This window comes from Dama dama, chromosome X (assembly GCF_033118175.1).
Source record: "Dama dama isolate Ldn47 chromosome X, ASM3311817v1, whole genome shotgun sequence".
NCBI lineage: Eukaryota > Metazoa > Chordata > Mammalia > Artiodactyla > Cervidae > Dama > Dama dama.
The window spans coordinates 42,874,198-42,890,289 of record NC_083714.1 but is presented as its reverse complement, the minus strand read 5'-3'; the positions used below and the strand labels follow the sequence as shown (position 1 = coordinate 42,890,289).

General features: G+C 37.7%; 1 protein-coding gene across 4 annotated transcripts in view; it reads left to right on the top strand.

Moving 5' to 3' along the window:
* The window catches only part of MCF2 (MCF.2 cell line derived transforming sequence), a 76,510-nt gene that overhangs the window by 26,984 nt on the left and 33,434 nt on the right, over nucleotides 1-16,092 (top strand). For 3 of the 4 annotated variants that reach the window (XM_061136063.1, XM_061136061.1, XM_061136062.1), the window contains 6 exons: nucleotides 323-514; nucleotides 1,791-1,982; nucleotides 7,054-7,225; nucleotides 11,633-11,670; nucleotides 14,379-14,467; nucleotides 15,786-15,852. In XM_061136063.1, coding sequence (XP_060992046.1) covers nucleotides 323-514; nucleotides 1,791-1,982; nucleotides 7,054-7,225; nucleotides 11,633-11,670; nucleotides 14,379-14,467; nucleotides 15,786-15,852 — 750 coding nt within the window. Of the gene's footprint in view, nucleotides 1-322; nucleotides 515-1,790; nucleotides 1,983-7,053; nucleotides 7,226-8,717; nucleotides 8,766-11,632; nucleotides 11,671-14,378; nucleotides 14,468-15,785; nucleotides 15,853-16,092 lie in introns of all 4 variants that reach the window. The other variant, XM_061136060.1, reaches the window with a different exon arrangement.

Here is a 16,092-nt window from a genome sequence, read left to right as displayed (position 1 = left end):
GGAAGATCCCCTTGGAGGAGGGCATGGCAACTCACTCCAGTATTCTTGCCTGGAGAATCCCATGGATAGAGGAGCATGGTGGGCTACAGTCCATGGGCTTGCAAAGAGTAGGACACAACTGAAGCAACTTAGCATGCACATGCACGTATAGATAATGACTCTAACTGGAAGCTTTTTTGCAGCTGGCAGAAGTATGACATCAAACCGTATACTTGGCAATATTTCTCTCTGGCTCAACCAATTTCCTTTTTAATTACGTTTTCTCCCCCTCTATTCAGATGGACATCTTGCAGTTATTATTTTCCTTCTTTCTTAAAATCAGGACCTGTTAGCGAAGGCCCGGTTCGTAATAATACATGGACACAGACTTGCAGCAAGTCACCATTATGCCCTGGATTTGATCTGTCAGAGGTGCAATGAACTACGTTACCTTTCTGATATTTTGGTAAATGAGATCAGAACCAAACGGATACAGCTCAGCAGGACCTTTAAAATGCATAAACTCCTACAGCAGGTAATGTCACGGGACATGGTGCATTTCTGAAAGAGAAATTATATTTTTTTCTACCTGAGTCCTTCTCAGATGCTATAGGGCGAGGGTCTGGCATAGCTTTGCTATTAGATTTGTAAGAAGTCTGAAGAACTGAGTTTGATTATGCCTATTTCATTCATCCACTTTGCAGTATTCACGGCTGGTCCAGGATTGTAAGGATTTTGGCCCCTGTTCTGAATATGGGCATGGTGGTGGTGATGGCTTCCTCTCTATTTTAGGTTTATCTCTGAAGCCTCTGCTCTGGTGACAGTTTGCAATTAGAACACTTTGAAAAACCATGCGGGCATTTTGCTCAAGCCTGACTCTCATTCCACATTTCATAGTTACAGCAATGTAACTATGAACAACAGTGATTAGAAACTGTTCTAACAACAAACAGTGATTAGAAACTGTTCCTCCATGGAATAGAGTCTGACCCCTTTGATGATTAGGCGGTGAAGAGAAGTTTTGATCATGGCAGTGGAATGTAAAATAGGGGTATCACATATAGGCATTGGATCTGAACATGAGCATTCTTATCTGTACATCTTCTCTGGCAAGGAAACTTTTTCTTTGTGCTAGGCAATCATCATGCATTTTTATTACACTTGAGATTTTGCAAAGAATTTCATATTTCAGTTATTGATTTTTGGGAAAGAACGTGCAGCTGGTGTTGAGAGAATGGTTAGACTCCTGCTTCAGAATGAATTCCTTGTTATGAAATGAGTGCAGGGCTTCCCAACTTTGGCCGTGCCTCTGAAGTACCTGTGGAGATATAGAGAAGAGACTTCTGATTGCCAAGGGGGAGGTGGGTCATGGAGGGATGGAGTAGGAGATTGGGGTGAGCAGATACAAACTATTACATATAGGATGGATAAACAACAAAGTTCTACTCTATAGCACAGGGAACTATATTCAATATCCTGTGATAAACCATAATGGAAAAGGACATGAAAAAGAATATATATGTATATATATAACTGAATCACTTGAATCACTTTGCTATGCAGCAGAAATTAGTACAACATTGTAAATCAGCTATAGTTCCAAAAAAAAAAAAAAGGAAAGAAATACCTGTGGAGCCTGGCTTACAGCCCAGAGCTACTGAATCAGAATTTCTGGGAGTAGAGATCTTTTTTTTCTTTTTAACAGCTCTGAAAACAACTCTGATTCATAATGATAAACATTCTCCTAAGGGACAAACAGATTTCTCGTTTATTCATTCACGGTTTGTGTGTGTGGGGGATTTGTTTATCAGGCTCTCCAGTGCTGTGATGAAGGAGAGTGCCTTCTAGCTAATCAAGAAATAGACAAGTTTCAGTCTAAAGAAGATGCTCAGAAGGCCCTCCAAGACATTGAAAATTTTCTTGAAATGGCTCTACCCTTTATAAATTATGATCCTGAAACCCTGCAGTATGAATTTGGTGTAAATTTATCTCCTGAACTCAAGGTAAGAGGCTTTGGGGGGGCACGGAAACAAATTTTTAAAAGCTGTGATTGTGTTAGTGTTGATAAGAGTTTTACTGCTTCACAGGTAACTTTACATCACATTGCAATTACAGAGTTCTCTTAACGATTGCGGTTATATCAGAGCCACTGTTAGGTGTCAAAGAATCCTAATATTTATATTTGCCTTATAATGAAGAGTAATTTCCTACCTGGAATGTTAGGTCCATGAATCAAGGTAAATCGGAAGTGCTCAAACAGGAGATAGCAAGAGTGAACATTGACATTTTAGTAATCAGTTAACTAAAATGGACTGGAATGGGCGAATTTAATTCAGATGACCATTATATCTACTACTGAGGGCAAGGATCCCTTGGAATAAATAGAGTAGCCTTCATGGTCAACAAAAGAGCCCAAAATGCAGTACTTGGGTGCAGTCTCAAAAATGACAGAATGATCTCAGTTCATTTCCAAGGCAAACCATTCAACATCACAGTAATCCAAGTCTATGCCCCAACCACTGATGCTGTAGAAGCTGAAATTGATCAAATCTATGAAGACCTACAAGACCTTCTAGAACTAACACCAAATGAAAGATGTCCTTATCATCATAGGGGATTGGAATGCAAAAGTAGGAAGTCAAGAGATATCTGGAGTAACAGGCAAGATTGGCCTTGGAGTACAAAATGAAGCAGGGCAAAGGCTAACAGAGTTTGCCAAGAGAACACACTGGTCATAGCAAACAACTTCTTCCAATAACACAAGAGACGACTGTACACAAGGACATTACCATATGGTCAACACCGAAATCAGATTGATTACATTTTTTGCAGCCAAAGATGGAGAAGCTCTATACAGTCAGCAAAAACAAGACCAGGAGCTGACTGTGGCTCAGATCATGAACTCATTGTTGCAAAATTCAGACTTAAATTGAAGAAAGTAGGGAAAACCACTAGACCATTCAGGTATTATCTAAATCAAATCTCTTACTATTATACAGTGGAAGTGACAAATAGATTCAAGGGATTAGATCTGATAAATAGAGTGCCTGAAGAGCGATGGACAGAGGATCATGATATTGTACAGGAGGTGGGGTTCAAAACCATCCCCAAGAAGAAGAAATGTAAAAAGGCAAAATGGTTGTCTGAGGAGGCCTTACAAATAGCTGAGAAAGAAGAGAAGTAAAAGACAAGGGAGAAAAGGAAAGCTATATCCATCTGAATGCAGAGTTCCAGAGATTAGAAGGAGAGATAAGAAAGCCTTCCTAAGTGATCAATGCAAAGAGAGGAAAACAAGAGAATGGGATATAGGGTTATCATTACCATCTTTCTAAATTCCATATATATGTGTTAGTATGCTGTAATGTTCTTTATCTTTCTGGCTTACTTCACTCTGTATAATGGGCTCCAGTTTCATCCATCTCATTAGAACTGATTCAAATGAATTCTTTTTAACATCTGAGTAATATTCCATGGTGTATATGTACCACAGCTTCCTTATCCATTTGTCTGCTGATGGGCATCTAATTTAGAAAGATGGTAATGATAACCCTATATGCAAAACAGAAAAAGAGACACAGAAGTACAAAACAGACTTTTGAACTCTGTGGGAGAAGGTGAGGGTGGGATGTTTTGAAAGAACAGCATGTATATTATCTATGGTGAAACAGATCACCTGCCCAGGTGGGATGCATGAGACAAGTGCTCGGGCCTGGTGCACTGGGAAGACCCAGAGGAATCGGGTGGAGAGGGAGGTGGGAGGGGGGATCAGGATGGGGAACACATGTAAATCCATGGCTGATTCATGTCAATGTATGGGAAAAACCACTACAATATTGTAAAGTAATTAGCCTCCAACTAAAAAAAAAAAAAGTTAAAAAAACAAAAACAAGAGAATGGGAAAGACTAGAAATCTCTTCAAGAAATTTAGAGATACCAAGGGAACATTTCATGCAAAGATGGGCACAATAAAGGACAGAAATGGTAGGGACCTAACAGAAGCAGAAAATATTAAGAGGAGGTAGCGGGAATACACAGAAGAACTATACAAAAAAGATCTTCATGACCCACATAACAATGATGGTATGGTCACTCATCTAGAGCCAGACATCCTGGAATGTGAAGTCAAGTGGGCGTTAGGAAACATCACTACGAACAAAGCTAGTGGAGGTGATGGAATTCCAATTGAACTATTTCAAATCCTAATGCTGCAAAAGTGCTGCACTCAATATGCCCGCAAATTTGGAAAACTCAGCAGTGGCCATGGGACTGGAAAAGGTCAGTTTTCATTCCCAAAGAAATCCAGTGCCAAAGAATGTTCAAACTACTGCATGATCTCACTCATCTCCCACACTAGCAAAGTAATGCTCAAAATTCTCCAAGCTGGGCTTCAACAGTACATGAACCGAGAATTTCCAGATGTTCAAGCTAGATTTAGAAAAGGCAGAGGAACTCGAGATCAAATTGCCAACATCGTTAGATCATAGAAAAAGCAAGAAAATTCCAGAAAAACATCTACTTCTGCTTCATTGACTATGCAAAAGCCTTTGACCCTGTGGATCACAACAAACTGGAAAATTCTTAAAGAGATGGGAATACCAGGCTCCTGAGAAATCTGTATGCAGGTCAAAAGGCAACAGTTAGAACCAGACATGGAGCAATGGCCTGGTTCCAAATTGGGGAAGGAGTATGTCAAGGCTGTATATTGTCATCATGCTTATTTAACTTATATGCAGAGCACATCATGTGAAGTACTGGACTGGATGAAGCACAAGCTGGAATCAAGATTGCAGGCAAAAATATCAATAACTTCAGATATGCAGATGACACCACCCTTATGGTGGAAAGCAAAGAAGAACTAAAGAGCCTCTTGATGAAAGTGAAAGAGGAGAGTGAAAAAGCTGGCTTAAAACTCAACATTCAAAAAACAAAGATCGTGGCATCCGGTCCCATCACTTCATGGCAAATATATGGGGAAACAATGGAAACAGTGACAGACTATTTTCTTGGGCTTCAAAATCACTGCAGATGGTGACTGCAGCCATGAAATTAAAAGACAGTTGCTCCTTGGGAGAAAAGTTATGACAAAACTAGACAGCATATTAAAAAGCGGAGATAATCCTTTACCCTGAAAGGTCCATCTTGGCAAAGCTATGGTTTTTGCAGTAGTCATGTATGGATGTGAGAGTTGGACCATAAAGAAAGTTAAGCACTGAAGAATTGATGCTTTTTTTGGTTTTCATTTATTTTTATTAGTTGGAGGCTAATTACTTTACAATATTGTACTGGTTTTCGTCATACACTGGCATGAATCAACCACGGATTTACACGTATTCCCCATCCCGATCCCCACTCCCACCTCCCTCTCCACCCGATTCCTCTGGGTCTTCCCAGTGCACCAGGCCCGAGTACTTGTCTCATGCATCCAGCCTGGGCTGGTGATCTGTTTCACCCTAGATAAGCTACATGTTTCAATGCTTGTTTCAAAAGAATTGATGCTTTTGAACTGTGGTGTTGGGGAAGACTCTTGAGAGTCCCTTGGACTGCAAGGAGATCAAATCAGTCAATCCTAAAGGAAATCAGTCCTGAATATTCATTGGAAGGATTGATGCTGAAGCTGAGGCTCCAATACTTCAGCCACCTAATGCGAAGTGCTGACTCATTGGAAAAGACCCTGATGCTGGGAAAGATTGAAGACAGAGGAGAAGGAGATGACAGAGGATGAGATGGGTGGATGGCTTCACCAACTCAATGGACATGAGTTTGAGTAAGCTCCAGGAGTTGGTGATGGACAGGGAAGCCTGGCATGCTGTAGTCCATGAGGCTGCAAAGAGGCAGACACAACTGAGCGACTGCAACAAACTCAACTGAATTTCCTTTTTGAGCTTTTAATTATTTTTAATTAAAAACATTTTTTTTTTGGCTGAATGGCATGTGGCATGTTAGTTCTTCCACCAGGGATTGAACCTATGCACCCTGCAGTGGGAGTACAAAATCTTAACCACTGGATCACCAGGGAAGTCCCATGACTGCATTACTTTTAAACTCTTTTCACCTACTAGCAGCTTTCACATATATTTTCTTGTGCATCCTTAGAAAAACGCCCAAAGCTGTCATAGGATATTGGGCCTATATCAAGAATAGTCTACCCCGAACATCTTTCCTTCCTGCTGCAGTAACCACCAGAAGATGCCCTGTTAGACACAGATCTGGCTTTCCCACTCAGTTTGAGGATAAAGTGATAAAGGAAGGATATGGGTCTACCTGGGGAATGGGGAGCAGTAGAAGCTGGGTAGAGAGCTTAGGTTAGTTCAGCACCACCCCCTTGCAGCTGCCATCAAACTCTCTCTCCACATTATAGATAAGAGCATCTGTGATGCTATTTGCTGCTAAAATGTCTCATTGACTCTAAAATTTAGAATAGTATCTAAATCCATGTTTAGCCTCAGATCTTAGGGGCATGCCGCAGAAGATCAGAAACATGGCCTTGGCAATAACCAAGTGACTTTAGAAGCAACGAAGCCTAACTCTTGCTGCCTCAAATCATCTAGGAGGGCCAGAAGGGTACATTATCCATCAGTGCCTCTGAGGAGCCTTTTACTGAGTTAGACAAAAAGTTCATTCCAGTTTTTCCATACCATCTTACAGAAAAACCCAAATGAACTTTTTGACCAACCCAGTATAACATGGTGAACTATAGAATGTCCTGCAGGCTAAAACATAACAAACTACTGTGACAGTGCTTAACTTAGTAGCTTTCTTGTGCTCAACACGCCCTCTTTTCTAGCTGTTATTCCCTTTCAGCCAATAAAGGGTAAATCACCTTATTCAGTGACTGACTTATTTCATGACTGCTTGATAAATTTCTTCTTCAAGTTGTTTTGGTTGAGACCTTATGGTTTTGTAACCATGTGAAATAATGCCTTAATCTGTTCCCTATTATTTTCCTAAATTTCTTCTAGTTCTATATTAAAGTCTAAATTAATTTTGCATCTGTCTGAGACTGAGAAATGTAATAGGATTTGTAATGACCCCCATTTCAGAAAATATTTCATAGATTACTTATGCAACCTGCAGGTTCAAATGCAGACCATCCAACTCAAGCTTGAAAACATCCGAAGTATATTTGAGAACCAACAGGCCGGTTTCAGAAACCTGACAGATAAGCATGTGAGGCCGATTCCATTTGTAGTACCTGCTTCTGACAATTTGGTCAGATCTAGAGCACCATTTTTTTCACCTACAGAAGGTAGAATATCTTACATTCCCCTTTCTCTCTCTCTTCTTCTTGCTGTTGTTTACTTTGTTACTTTTAATGTAAATACTGAACTCATTCTTCAATCCTGAGAAATAGGAATTGTGTTTTTTAAGCATCCTTGGTCATGTGCAAATTGTATTGCAGAAGGCAGGAGTCATGATAGAGATTATCGTATGATAATTAAGCAGAGTAGTAATATAGTATATATAGTACAGGATGATGAAAATCTGGGCTGAATTTCCCAATTTTCAGTGAATATGAACTTTATACTAGCATCAAACTCACAAACAATTCACCCTTTTCTTCAGCAGGTGCAAGGAAGCATATAAAACTAATATATACATACATGCATTTACCACTTATAGGGATAAACTATTATTTGGTTCTTATAGGATTCTAATAAGTGAATGGCTTAGATAATCAAATAGATTGCCTTTTCTAAACAGGTACAGGTAAATCAAATAATTTTGCTAGTAATTAACTGTTATGGAATTCATTTACTTGTTTTAATCTTTGTAGACTATTTTAAACATGTAATACTTATTTCTATTTTCTAAGTTCTGTGGGATAAAATAATTATACTCTCTGTGGTATTGAGCTATTCTGGAAATAAGATGACTATTCCTCCAAGGTTTTCCTTGAGCTGCCTCTGGGGCCCCTTAGGGGAAAGTAGTTTGGTCTTTGGGGCCCTAAGGTAGTTAAGTTTGTGAAGGTGGGCCTAAATTCCATCTCTTTGATCTGAGAAAATCAGAGACTTCATTAATATATGGGAACTGCTTTGAAAATCAGAGAAGGCCTGAGCCAGGCATAATGAATATAAAAATCCAGCTCAGCTCCAGCAGAGATCAGGTTAAAACCAAGTGATGAAAGCAGGTAACTAGGCTAAGATTATAAAAGTCATATAGTTAATGGTTATTAAATATAAAAATATACTCACAAATAAAACTGTAAGCATTGCCCATAAATGAATAATACTAAGAAGATACTAGGAAAAAAGAATAAGAACAAAAACCAATAGGGGATCAAAACCAACAGCTATGAGAATAAAAATAGAATAGGTTGATATTCCTAAGCAGAAAGCAGAGCTCAGTTATATTTCTGGCTCCATTCACGGGGTGTGTGACCGGGGACAGTTCACTTAACCTCTTTTGTTGATTTTGTCTTGTTTTGTTTGTCTATAAAATAGGAATAATAATGCCTATTGATTTCAAAGTGAAATACCTACTGAAGACAAATTTAAAAAAATTTAGAATATTTAAAAATACTCAATAAACTAGACTATTCCTTCCCTCTGATGAAGGCCTCTTGCTTTATGGTTCTCTAAAAGCTCAACTCCTCTGAAGGGTTGAGGAACAGAGCTCTGAAAAGACTGCCCAAGACCCATTCAAGGCCTTAGTCACTAAAAGTACATTTTGTTTTGTGTTGTTTCATTTTTTTTCTTTCCAATATTCTTATTTAATGGCATTACACTTTCTTTCTGCAGTGGGAGTTGGATATTCTTTCTTTCAAGCATGTAAACTTTTTTCAAAAGGTACCCATCTTTATTACTTTTCGTCAGTACATTTTCTGAATTTGTGTACATGTGAAAAATCAGTTTGGCACCTAAAACCAGCAGCAGTTCCTTCTCACATTCTGCTTAAGGTTAACTTTTTCATTTGTTTCATAATAAGCATCCATTAGTCTCTCAGTATTAAACTTATATTGGAAAATAACTATATAAAAAGTGGATTATTCTCTTTTATCAGATGACCACTTGTAAGACAAAAACAAGAAAAACAATTGACTTTTAACTTAAATTTGTTAAAATAAATTTGCTTTCATTTTAGAGACTGTGTCACCCACAGTAAGCCTATTTGTTGGGAGTAGCTTGGATTTGCCTAAGGTATTTATGAGGAGTACGGCAGCCTACTGAATAAATGACATGGATGGATTATATCAGTTATCCATCATGGTTCCTAAATTAAATCAGAGCATCATTTATGCTACAAACACTGTTCATTTTACCTACTTGGTCTGTGAGTAATGGAAATTATAACAATCAGGTCCAAATAATTCTTCAAGACTTTTCATTGCTAAGTCAAATATATAAGATTTGGTAAAAAAAAATATGGGATTTGGTCAAATAAACACAGAAGTGTTAATTTTTTTTTTATAAAATAAGTCAAACTGTTTTTTTGTTGTTGTTTTTGTTTATCTTTATTAATTTGCATCAAGTAGAATCTTGTATCTAGCACCGTGTCTGGCACCTAGAAAAATGTAATAAATATTTTGCTGAATTAATATTTCATATAGAGGGAAGTTATGGAAGAACATCGTGTGTGAGAGGTAAAATGGTTTGAGCTTCTAAACCTGTAGCTCTAGTCTAGATCTTTCTCCTAGACTTCAGAGTCTGTATTTATAATTTGCCTCCTTGAATTTCCTACTGGCAGCTCAATCTCAGCATACCCCAAAAGGATGCTGTTTTTTCTGCTCCTCTTTCTCACTCATCCCCACCTCTAATCAGTCAAAAATCCACTTCTTCAAATCCACCCTGCTAGCCCTCACTGCCACTTTCCTAATCCAAGCTAACACCCATCTGTTGCCTTGACAACTATAGCAGTCTCCCAGTTTCCCACTTTCCCTTCTTAAATGCCCCTAGCTGTCTTGCCCTTTGGACTTTACACCTAGTGTTCTCTTCTCTTCCTTAAGGTAAGTTCTTCCTTCCTGCCTCTCCTCCTCTCCTGCACCCCAGTTTGGTCAGGTGTTATACTATGGGATAACAAGCCCCTCTTCATGTCTTCCTAGCTTTAGCATAACTGCCTGTTTTCTGTTTCTTTTGCTAGAATGTAAGCTCAGTTCATGTTTGTAGCCCCAGTACCAGACACAGAGCTTAGCAGACAGTATAGGTGCTCAAGAACTATATATATATATATATATATATATATATATATATATATATATATATATACACACACACATATACATATGTATATATATGCACACACATATACATATGTGTATATATATATATATATATATATTTGTAGTCAGATGGGTAAAAGAATGAAGATATCTATTGGGTTGGCCAAAAAGGTTGAACCAACCGAATACCTTGCTTTTCAGAAAAAGATACACTCCTCATAAATTTTGTATGCATTCCTTTTTCATCTCTTAATGTATTTGCAAAGAAGAATTAATTAGTAAAAGCTAGTTTGTAAAGCTCCCTAAGTTTCCTTTATAAGTAACTTTGGATCTCTGGATATCAAGTTTCTTTAAAGTGATGGACATCAATATTTATTGAGAAACTAATTTTATATGGTAATTGCCACTAAATCTAATTTATGTTTATCCATTTACATATATATTATATAAAGGTAAAAATTCCTGTATAGAATATATTTTAAGTAAATGGAGAGAAGGATACAGTTTAGAGAACTCATTAATAGCAGAGTCTTTCCCTGAGTGGACCTTGCAATGGCTCACAGTAGAGGCAAAAAGGACAAGAAATCTGTTCCTTCCATGGTGAGAAGGGATGCACACAGCCTGTGTGGGCGGGGTTCTTTTCAGCAGCCCTGAGACTTAGGAACTTAAATGGCCTAGTCTTTGACTGGGCCATGCCCTGGGCTCTGGAGGAGCATCTGGACTCCTTGCTTGGTAATACAGGGGCTCACCTTTTGTAAATGAAACAGAAAGATTAAACAGAAAGAAAAAGAAAGATTACACAGGAAGAACAGAAAGATGGAAGCTTGGAATTTTGATAAAGTTGGGTTTTTTTTGTTTTATTTGGTTTTGTTTTAGCATTTTAATGTGCTTCAGAATAGAGAGTGGTTAGAAACATGAGGTTTGACAGTAGATTATACAGATTTGTATACCACTTCTGCTTCTTGGACATCTTATGCTTAACCTATAAAAGGGGGAGAGAAGTAGTACTTATCTTCAAGGGTCAATTTGAGAGGTAAAAAACCAAATGCACATGTAGAGCTTAGAATAGTGTCCAGCATGTAGTAAGTGTCAAATAAATGTCAGATGCTCTGATTACTAGTTAAGTTGAGATTTTATTCTGAAACTTTTTGATTCAGTTAATCAGTGAGCTACAGTCTGATTAAATGCTTATGTATTGTGATCACTAAATCTGCTAATAATTATGGGTACTAACACCTAGCTTCATGCTTGCTCAGCAGTCCAGCGAATGTTCAGTGAATAAGAGAATGGGTGAATACATGGCAAAATCATGCTCTATGAGAAGTTGAAATCATGTAGATAAGTCTAACCAATCATCTGTTTTATATAGTGTGATTTTAAAATACTAATATAAACATGTTGGCACATTAATCTGTTTTTAATATAAATGCACATATTTTTATGAAAGTATTGATTTTAATTCTTGTTTGAAATTCTTCTCTCATATTTCTCTATCAGGGAAGAAGACTTGGAGACAAAATCAGAGCAACACAAAAGTAAGTATCATTAATTAATTCAATGTTGGCTTTATTGCTGTAGTTGCAGAAGCGGGATGGGGCTACAACCATATTTTTCATTCACTGAACCAATATTGTGCATTTGAAAGCCTATTTTATCTAGAAGAAAAAGCTGCTGCTGTGTTGTGTCTAATTACAGTACTGGCGTAGCCCCAGTTGTATGAGCAGTTTCTCAAGTCTTGGCTCCAGTTCAGAATAAATGCTGTAGAACATCTCATATAAGTTCTAGTTTCTCTTTCCTGCCCGCACCTCAATTCAGTTGAATAAGTGCTGCACCTTTTTACAAAAGGAAATTCCTTTCATAAGTGATTCCAATCCTGCAAGTAGAAAGCATGGACAAAGGACAGGTTCTAATGGACCATCTGCTAGGCTCAAAAAACACACCTATTCTTTTCTTGGTAGATTCAAGGTTCCTTCTGAGTTATTCATGACAATCTGGTATCTGCAGAGAGTAGCCGCCTCATAACTGCAGCATCTTACATTTTATTTGTATGTTCTTGATGGTAAATGAGGCCAAAAATGTATCTCCCAGACGCAGGATAGCATATGATACAGATTGTGTGGCTAGAATGCCTGACTTAAGCCCAGCTCCATCACTTACTGGCTGCATAACCTTGGGCAAGTTCTCTGGAAGTCAGTTTCCTTATCTATAAAACGGAGGTAATAAGAGAACACCCTCATTATGGAATTAGTATAACTAAGATAAAATAATCTAGTATTTATGAAGTACTTTGAGTATTGTGTGGTGCATGGTAATGCTCTAAGTGTTTTATGTAGTTGTTAGCAGGCTAGCAAATGACCCATACTGACACACCATGTCTGGTTATCATGTTCTACAGCCAGAGTTTCTGGTTTCAAGAAGGAAACAGGCTGAATGCCAAATTCCTTAGTCTGCCAGAACTTTGGTTCTGGTTTCAAGTCATGCCCAGCTTAATAGCTATGTGGATTTATTCATTTGCATATCCCGAGGGTAAAAATAGAAGGCTGTGATTCTGTACATTTCCTTGGTGAGATATCTAGCTAGTCAATCCAGTTCCCAAATGCACATATACTTCCAAGTCAAGTTAATTTGCACAGTCCTTAGGCATTTAAAATTTGATGGTTCAAAACTTTTCAGCCTTGTATTTCAGAACCCTGTTAGGAGCGGATGGCACATACCTATCTGAGAAGTGCAGTATGCAGTATTTTCAGTCTTAATTATAGTAGTTAAAATGATAACACTTGGTAGATGGAGCATACAGAAATCAGAGTACACTTGTAAAGAGGGAATATGAGGGACTTCCCTGGTGGTCCAGTGGTTAAGACTGTGCTTCCAGTGCAGGGAGTGTGGGTTTGATCCCTGGTTAGGGATCTAGGATCCCACATGCCTCACAGCCAAAAAAAGAAACAAAGCATAAGACATAAGCAATATTGTAACAAATTCAGGAAAGACCTTAAAAAATGGTCCACAAAAAAAAAAATCCAAAAAAAGAGGGAATGTAATAATGGTGGCTGACCATGGGTTTGGCAGTTTTATCACTTACTAGGTGACCTTGGCCCTTTGTGAAAGCTCTCTGAAACTCGGTTTTCCCATCTGTAAGATGGATATGGGGATTGGGGATCAGTGTGCCATCACTTGCTAAATTGATGTGAGGATTAGATATGATGATGCTGTGTTAAGCACCTAGGACAGTGCCTGCTCAATATATACAATAGAAATCAGTGGATGAATGTTTGCTCCTTTCCACATGTATCAGTAATAAGTAGATCATATTGTGTGGAGATGCTGTTCAGCTGATAGACTCTGTACTTCATTTTTGGTTGTTGTTATGAAGTAACGCTGCCTTTACTTGGTTAGGTTTTCTGCAAGCTCAGCTGGCCAGTATGGCCAAGATCCCTGGAATATAGTTTCGAAGAGCAGATAGCCATCACAGTTCTCAGTGGGGCAGTCCAGGTCCTGTTGAGTCTGCAAAATAAGGCGGGGAAGTCTCTGACACATGACAGAGAGCAGAGAAAGATGAATAAGACAGCCATTTCAAGACACGATAGACAGTTCTGCACATCTTATTGGCCCTGGATGTGCAGGGCCCCGAATTTGCATTAGGTTTTATCATCTCATTCATGTTCATGATGATGCCACTGAGTGATTAGGAAAAGGGTCTGATATTGTGTGTCCTTGCTTAAAGAATTCAAGGATTCATGTAATATTTGCTAGCCAGGTTTCCATCAAAAATCAGTAAGGTTAAAAAGCCAGGTTGTTTCTTCAGTAAATAAACTTTAGTTATCTGGCAGTCAACTCCTTTTTTTCCCTTTGGGTCCAGATCTTAGTCCCCCAACCAGGAATGGAACCCATGCTCTCTGCAGTAGAAGCGCAGAGTCTTAACTGCTGACCCATCAGGGAAGTCCCAGGACAATCAACTTTTTATGAACTAACCTCATTTCCCCAAAGTGCTACAGAAATGAAACATTACTTAACATATAAAGTAAATTGTAATGAATATCTTAAATCTGTCCTCTTAGGCAAATAAAATAATTTTTAACTAGTATATATCAAAGTTATTTCTGAGAAAAATCATAATCATAGTGTTACTTTTTAGTTTATCTATATAGTTAGAACATAGAAAGAAGAAAACTTAATTTGGGATACATTTCTATGAAGACGAGCTATACCTACATAGATGCTAATTTCACTTTTCTTCTCATTTCAGACTGAAGCAGTATATGATTGTCAGGAGAAGAGAAGTTCTGTTCAGTCCTCCAGTTTGGACAATGACAATAGCTTGGATGTTTTAAAGAAGTATCTTTTATTTATTAACATATACCCATATACACATCTACCAGTAGGAGGCTCTGATTCAGTGTTCAAAGCAGATGTACTTAGAATATTGAGTTCCCAGAATATGGTTCTTCTGAGTGTGATCAAATGTGCACTAGAGAAGGTGTCCGAAGTCCTGGCCAACCTATACCTATACTGTGTTTATGTGACTTGAAAATTAACTAGATCTTTTCAGATTCAGAGTCTCCTCTTTTATGAAAGAGGTGAGAGTGAATGGGTCAGTGTTTCAAAAACTACAGAAGATTATGTAGATATACAATGTGATTTTATAGGTACTAATAAAAATTGTTTCATTCACTTTTATATTATTATGTTAACATTCCACACATATGAATAGTCACCTTTTAAATTTTATATCACAGAGTTTTGAGTAAGTAACCAGTAGTTTGGAGCAAGTAACAAATAGTTTGAAACATAGTTATATACAAAGATTGTTAAATGTTAGTTAAATTTATAAAAGTATAAAAATTAAATTAAAAAGAGGCCAAGGATAAAAGTTAGGGACTTCCCTAGTGGTCCAGAAGTTAAGATTCTAAGCTTCCACTGCAGCAGGTATGACTTCAATCCCTAGTCAGGGAATGAAGATCCTTCATGCTGTGTGGTGCGGCCAAAACACAAAAAACAAAGAAAAAGAAGTTAAATTAAATGTATAACATTGAGGAGTGAGGAAATAAATTTTAAATACAATGTCAATTAGAAATCACATTGGAAGGAAAATGTATTTTATTTTAAAGAGACAGTAAACAAAGTTACTGCAGAAAGTTAAGTATGATCTTTATTTGGGAAAATCAGTATTATAAATTCATATCATGTCTTGAAAAGCTTCAGAACATTACTGAGGAAAAAGGAAAAATTGTGTCTAAAATGCTAATATGATTTTTTTCTGAGAGAGAGAGAGGGAGAACAATAGCACAGAAATTGTGCTGTCCGAGAAAGTATTCCCCAGGTTTTTGGGAATAGATTTTGTGAGTTTTTAGTAAATGATTCTTAAGTTTAGTGAGTTGGAAATAAAGTTAGTTTTTTTTTTGTCCTCATTTAAAAATGACTCCTGAACCCCACTCCTCTTTTTTTTTAAATACATTTTAAAGAGTCTTGTGGGTAGTACTTATTCTAGAAACCATAGAATTAATTTTATATTTTGATGATAAAACCAAACCATGGGTAGTTCCTCTGCACTGCTAATTTTCATCTTAGACAGTTTATCATGATAATAAATGAAATGTTTCAATACAATTCTAAAGTCATAAAATAACTGACAAATATGGTCCTTTCATTTTAGCCATGTCCTAAATGAGCTGATACAGACTGAGAGGGCATATGTTAGGGAACTGTTTACTGTTTTGTTGGTAAGTGACTCAGATTGTATTTACCTTTTTAAAAAATCAATTAATTTATTTTAATTGGAGGCTAATTACTTTACAATATTGTAGTGGTTTTTGCCATTCATTGACATGAATCAGCCATGGATGTACATGTGTTCCCCATCATGAAACCCCGCTCCCACCTCCCTCCCCATCCCATCCCTCAGGGTCATCCCAGTGCACCAGCTCTGAGCGCCCTGTCTCATGCATCGAACCTGGACTGGC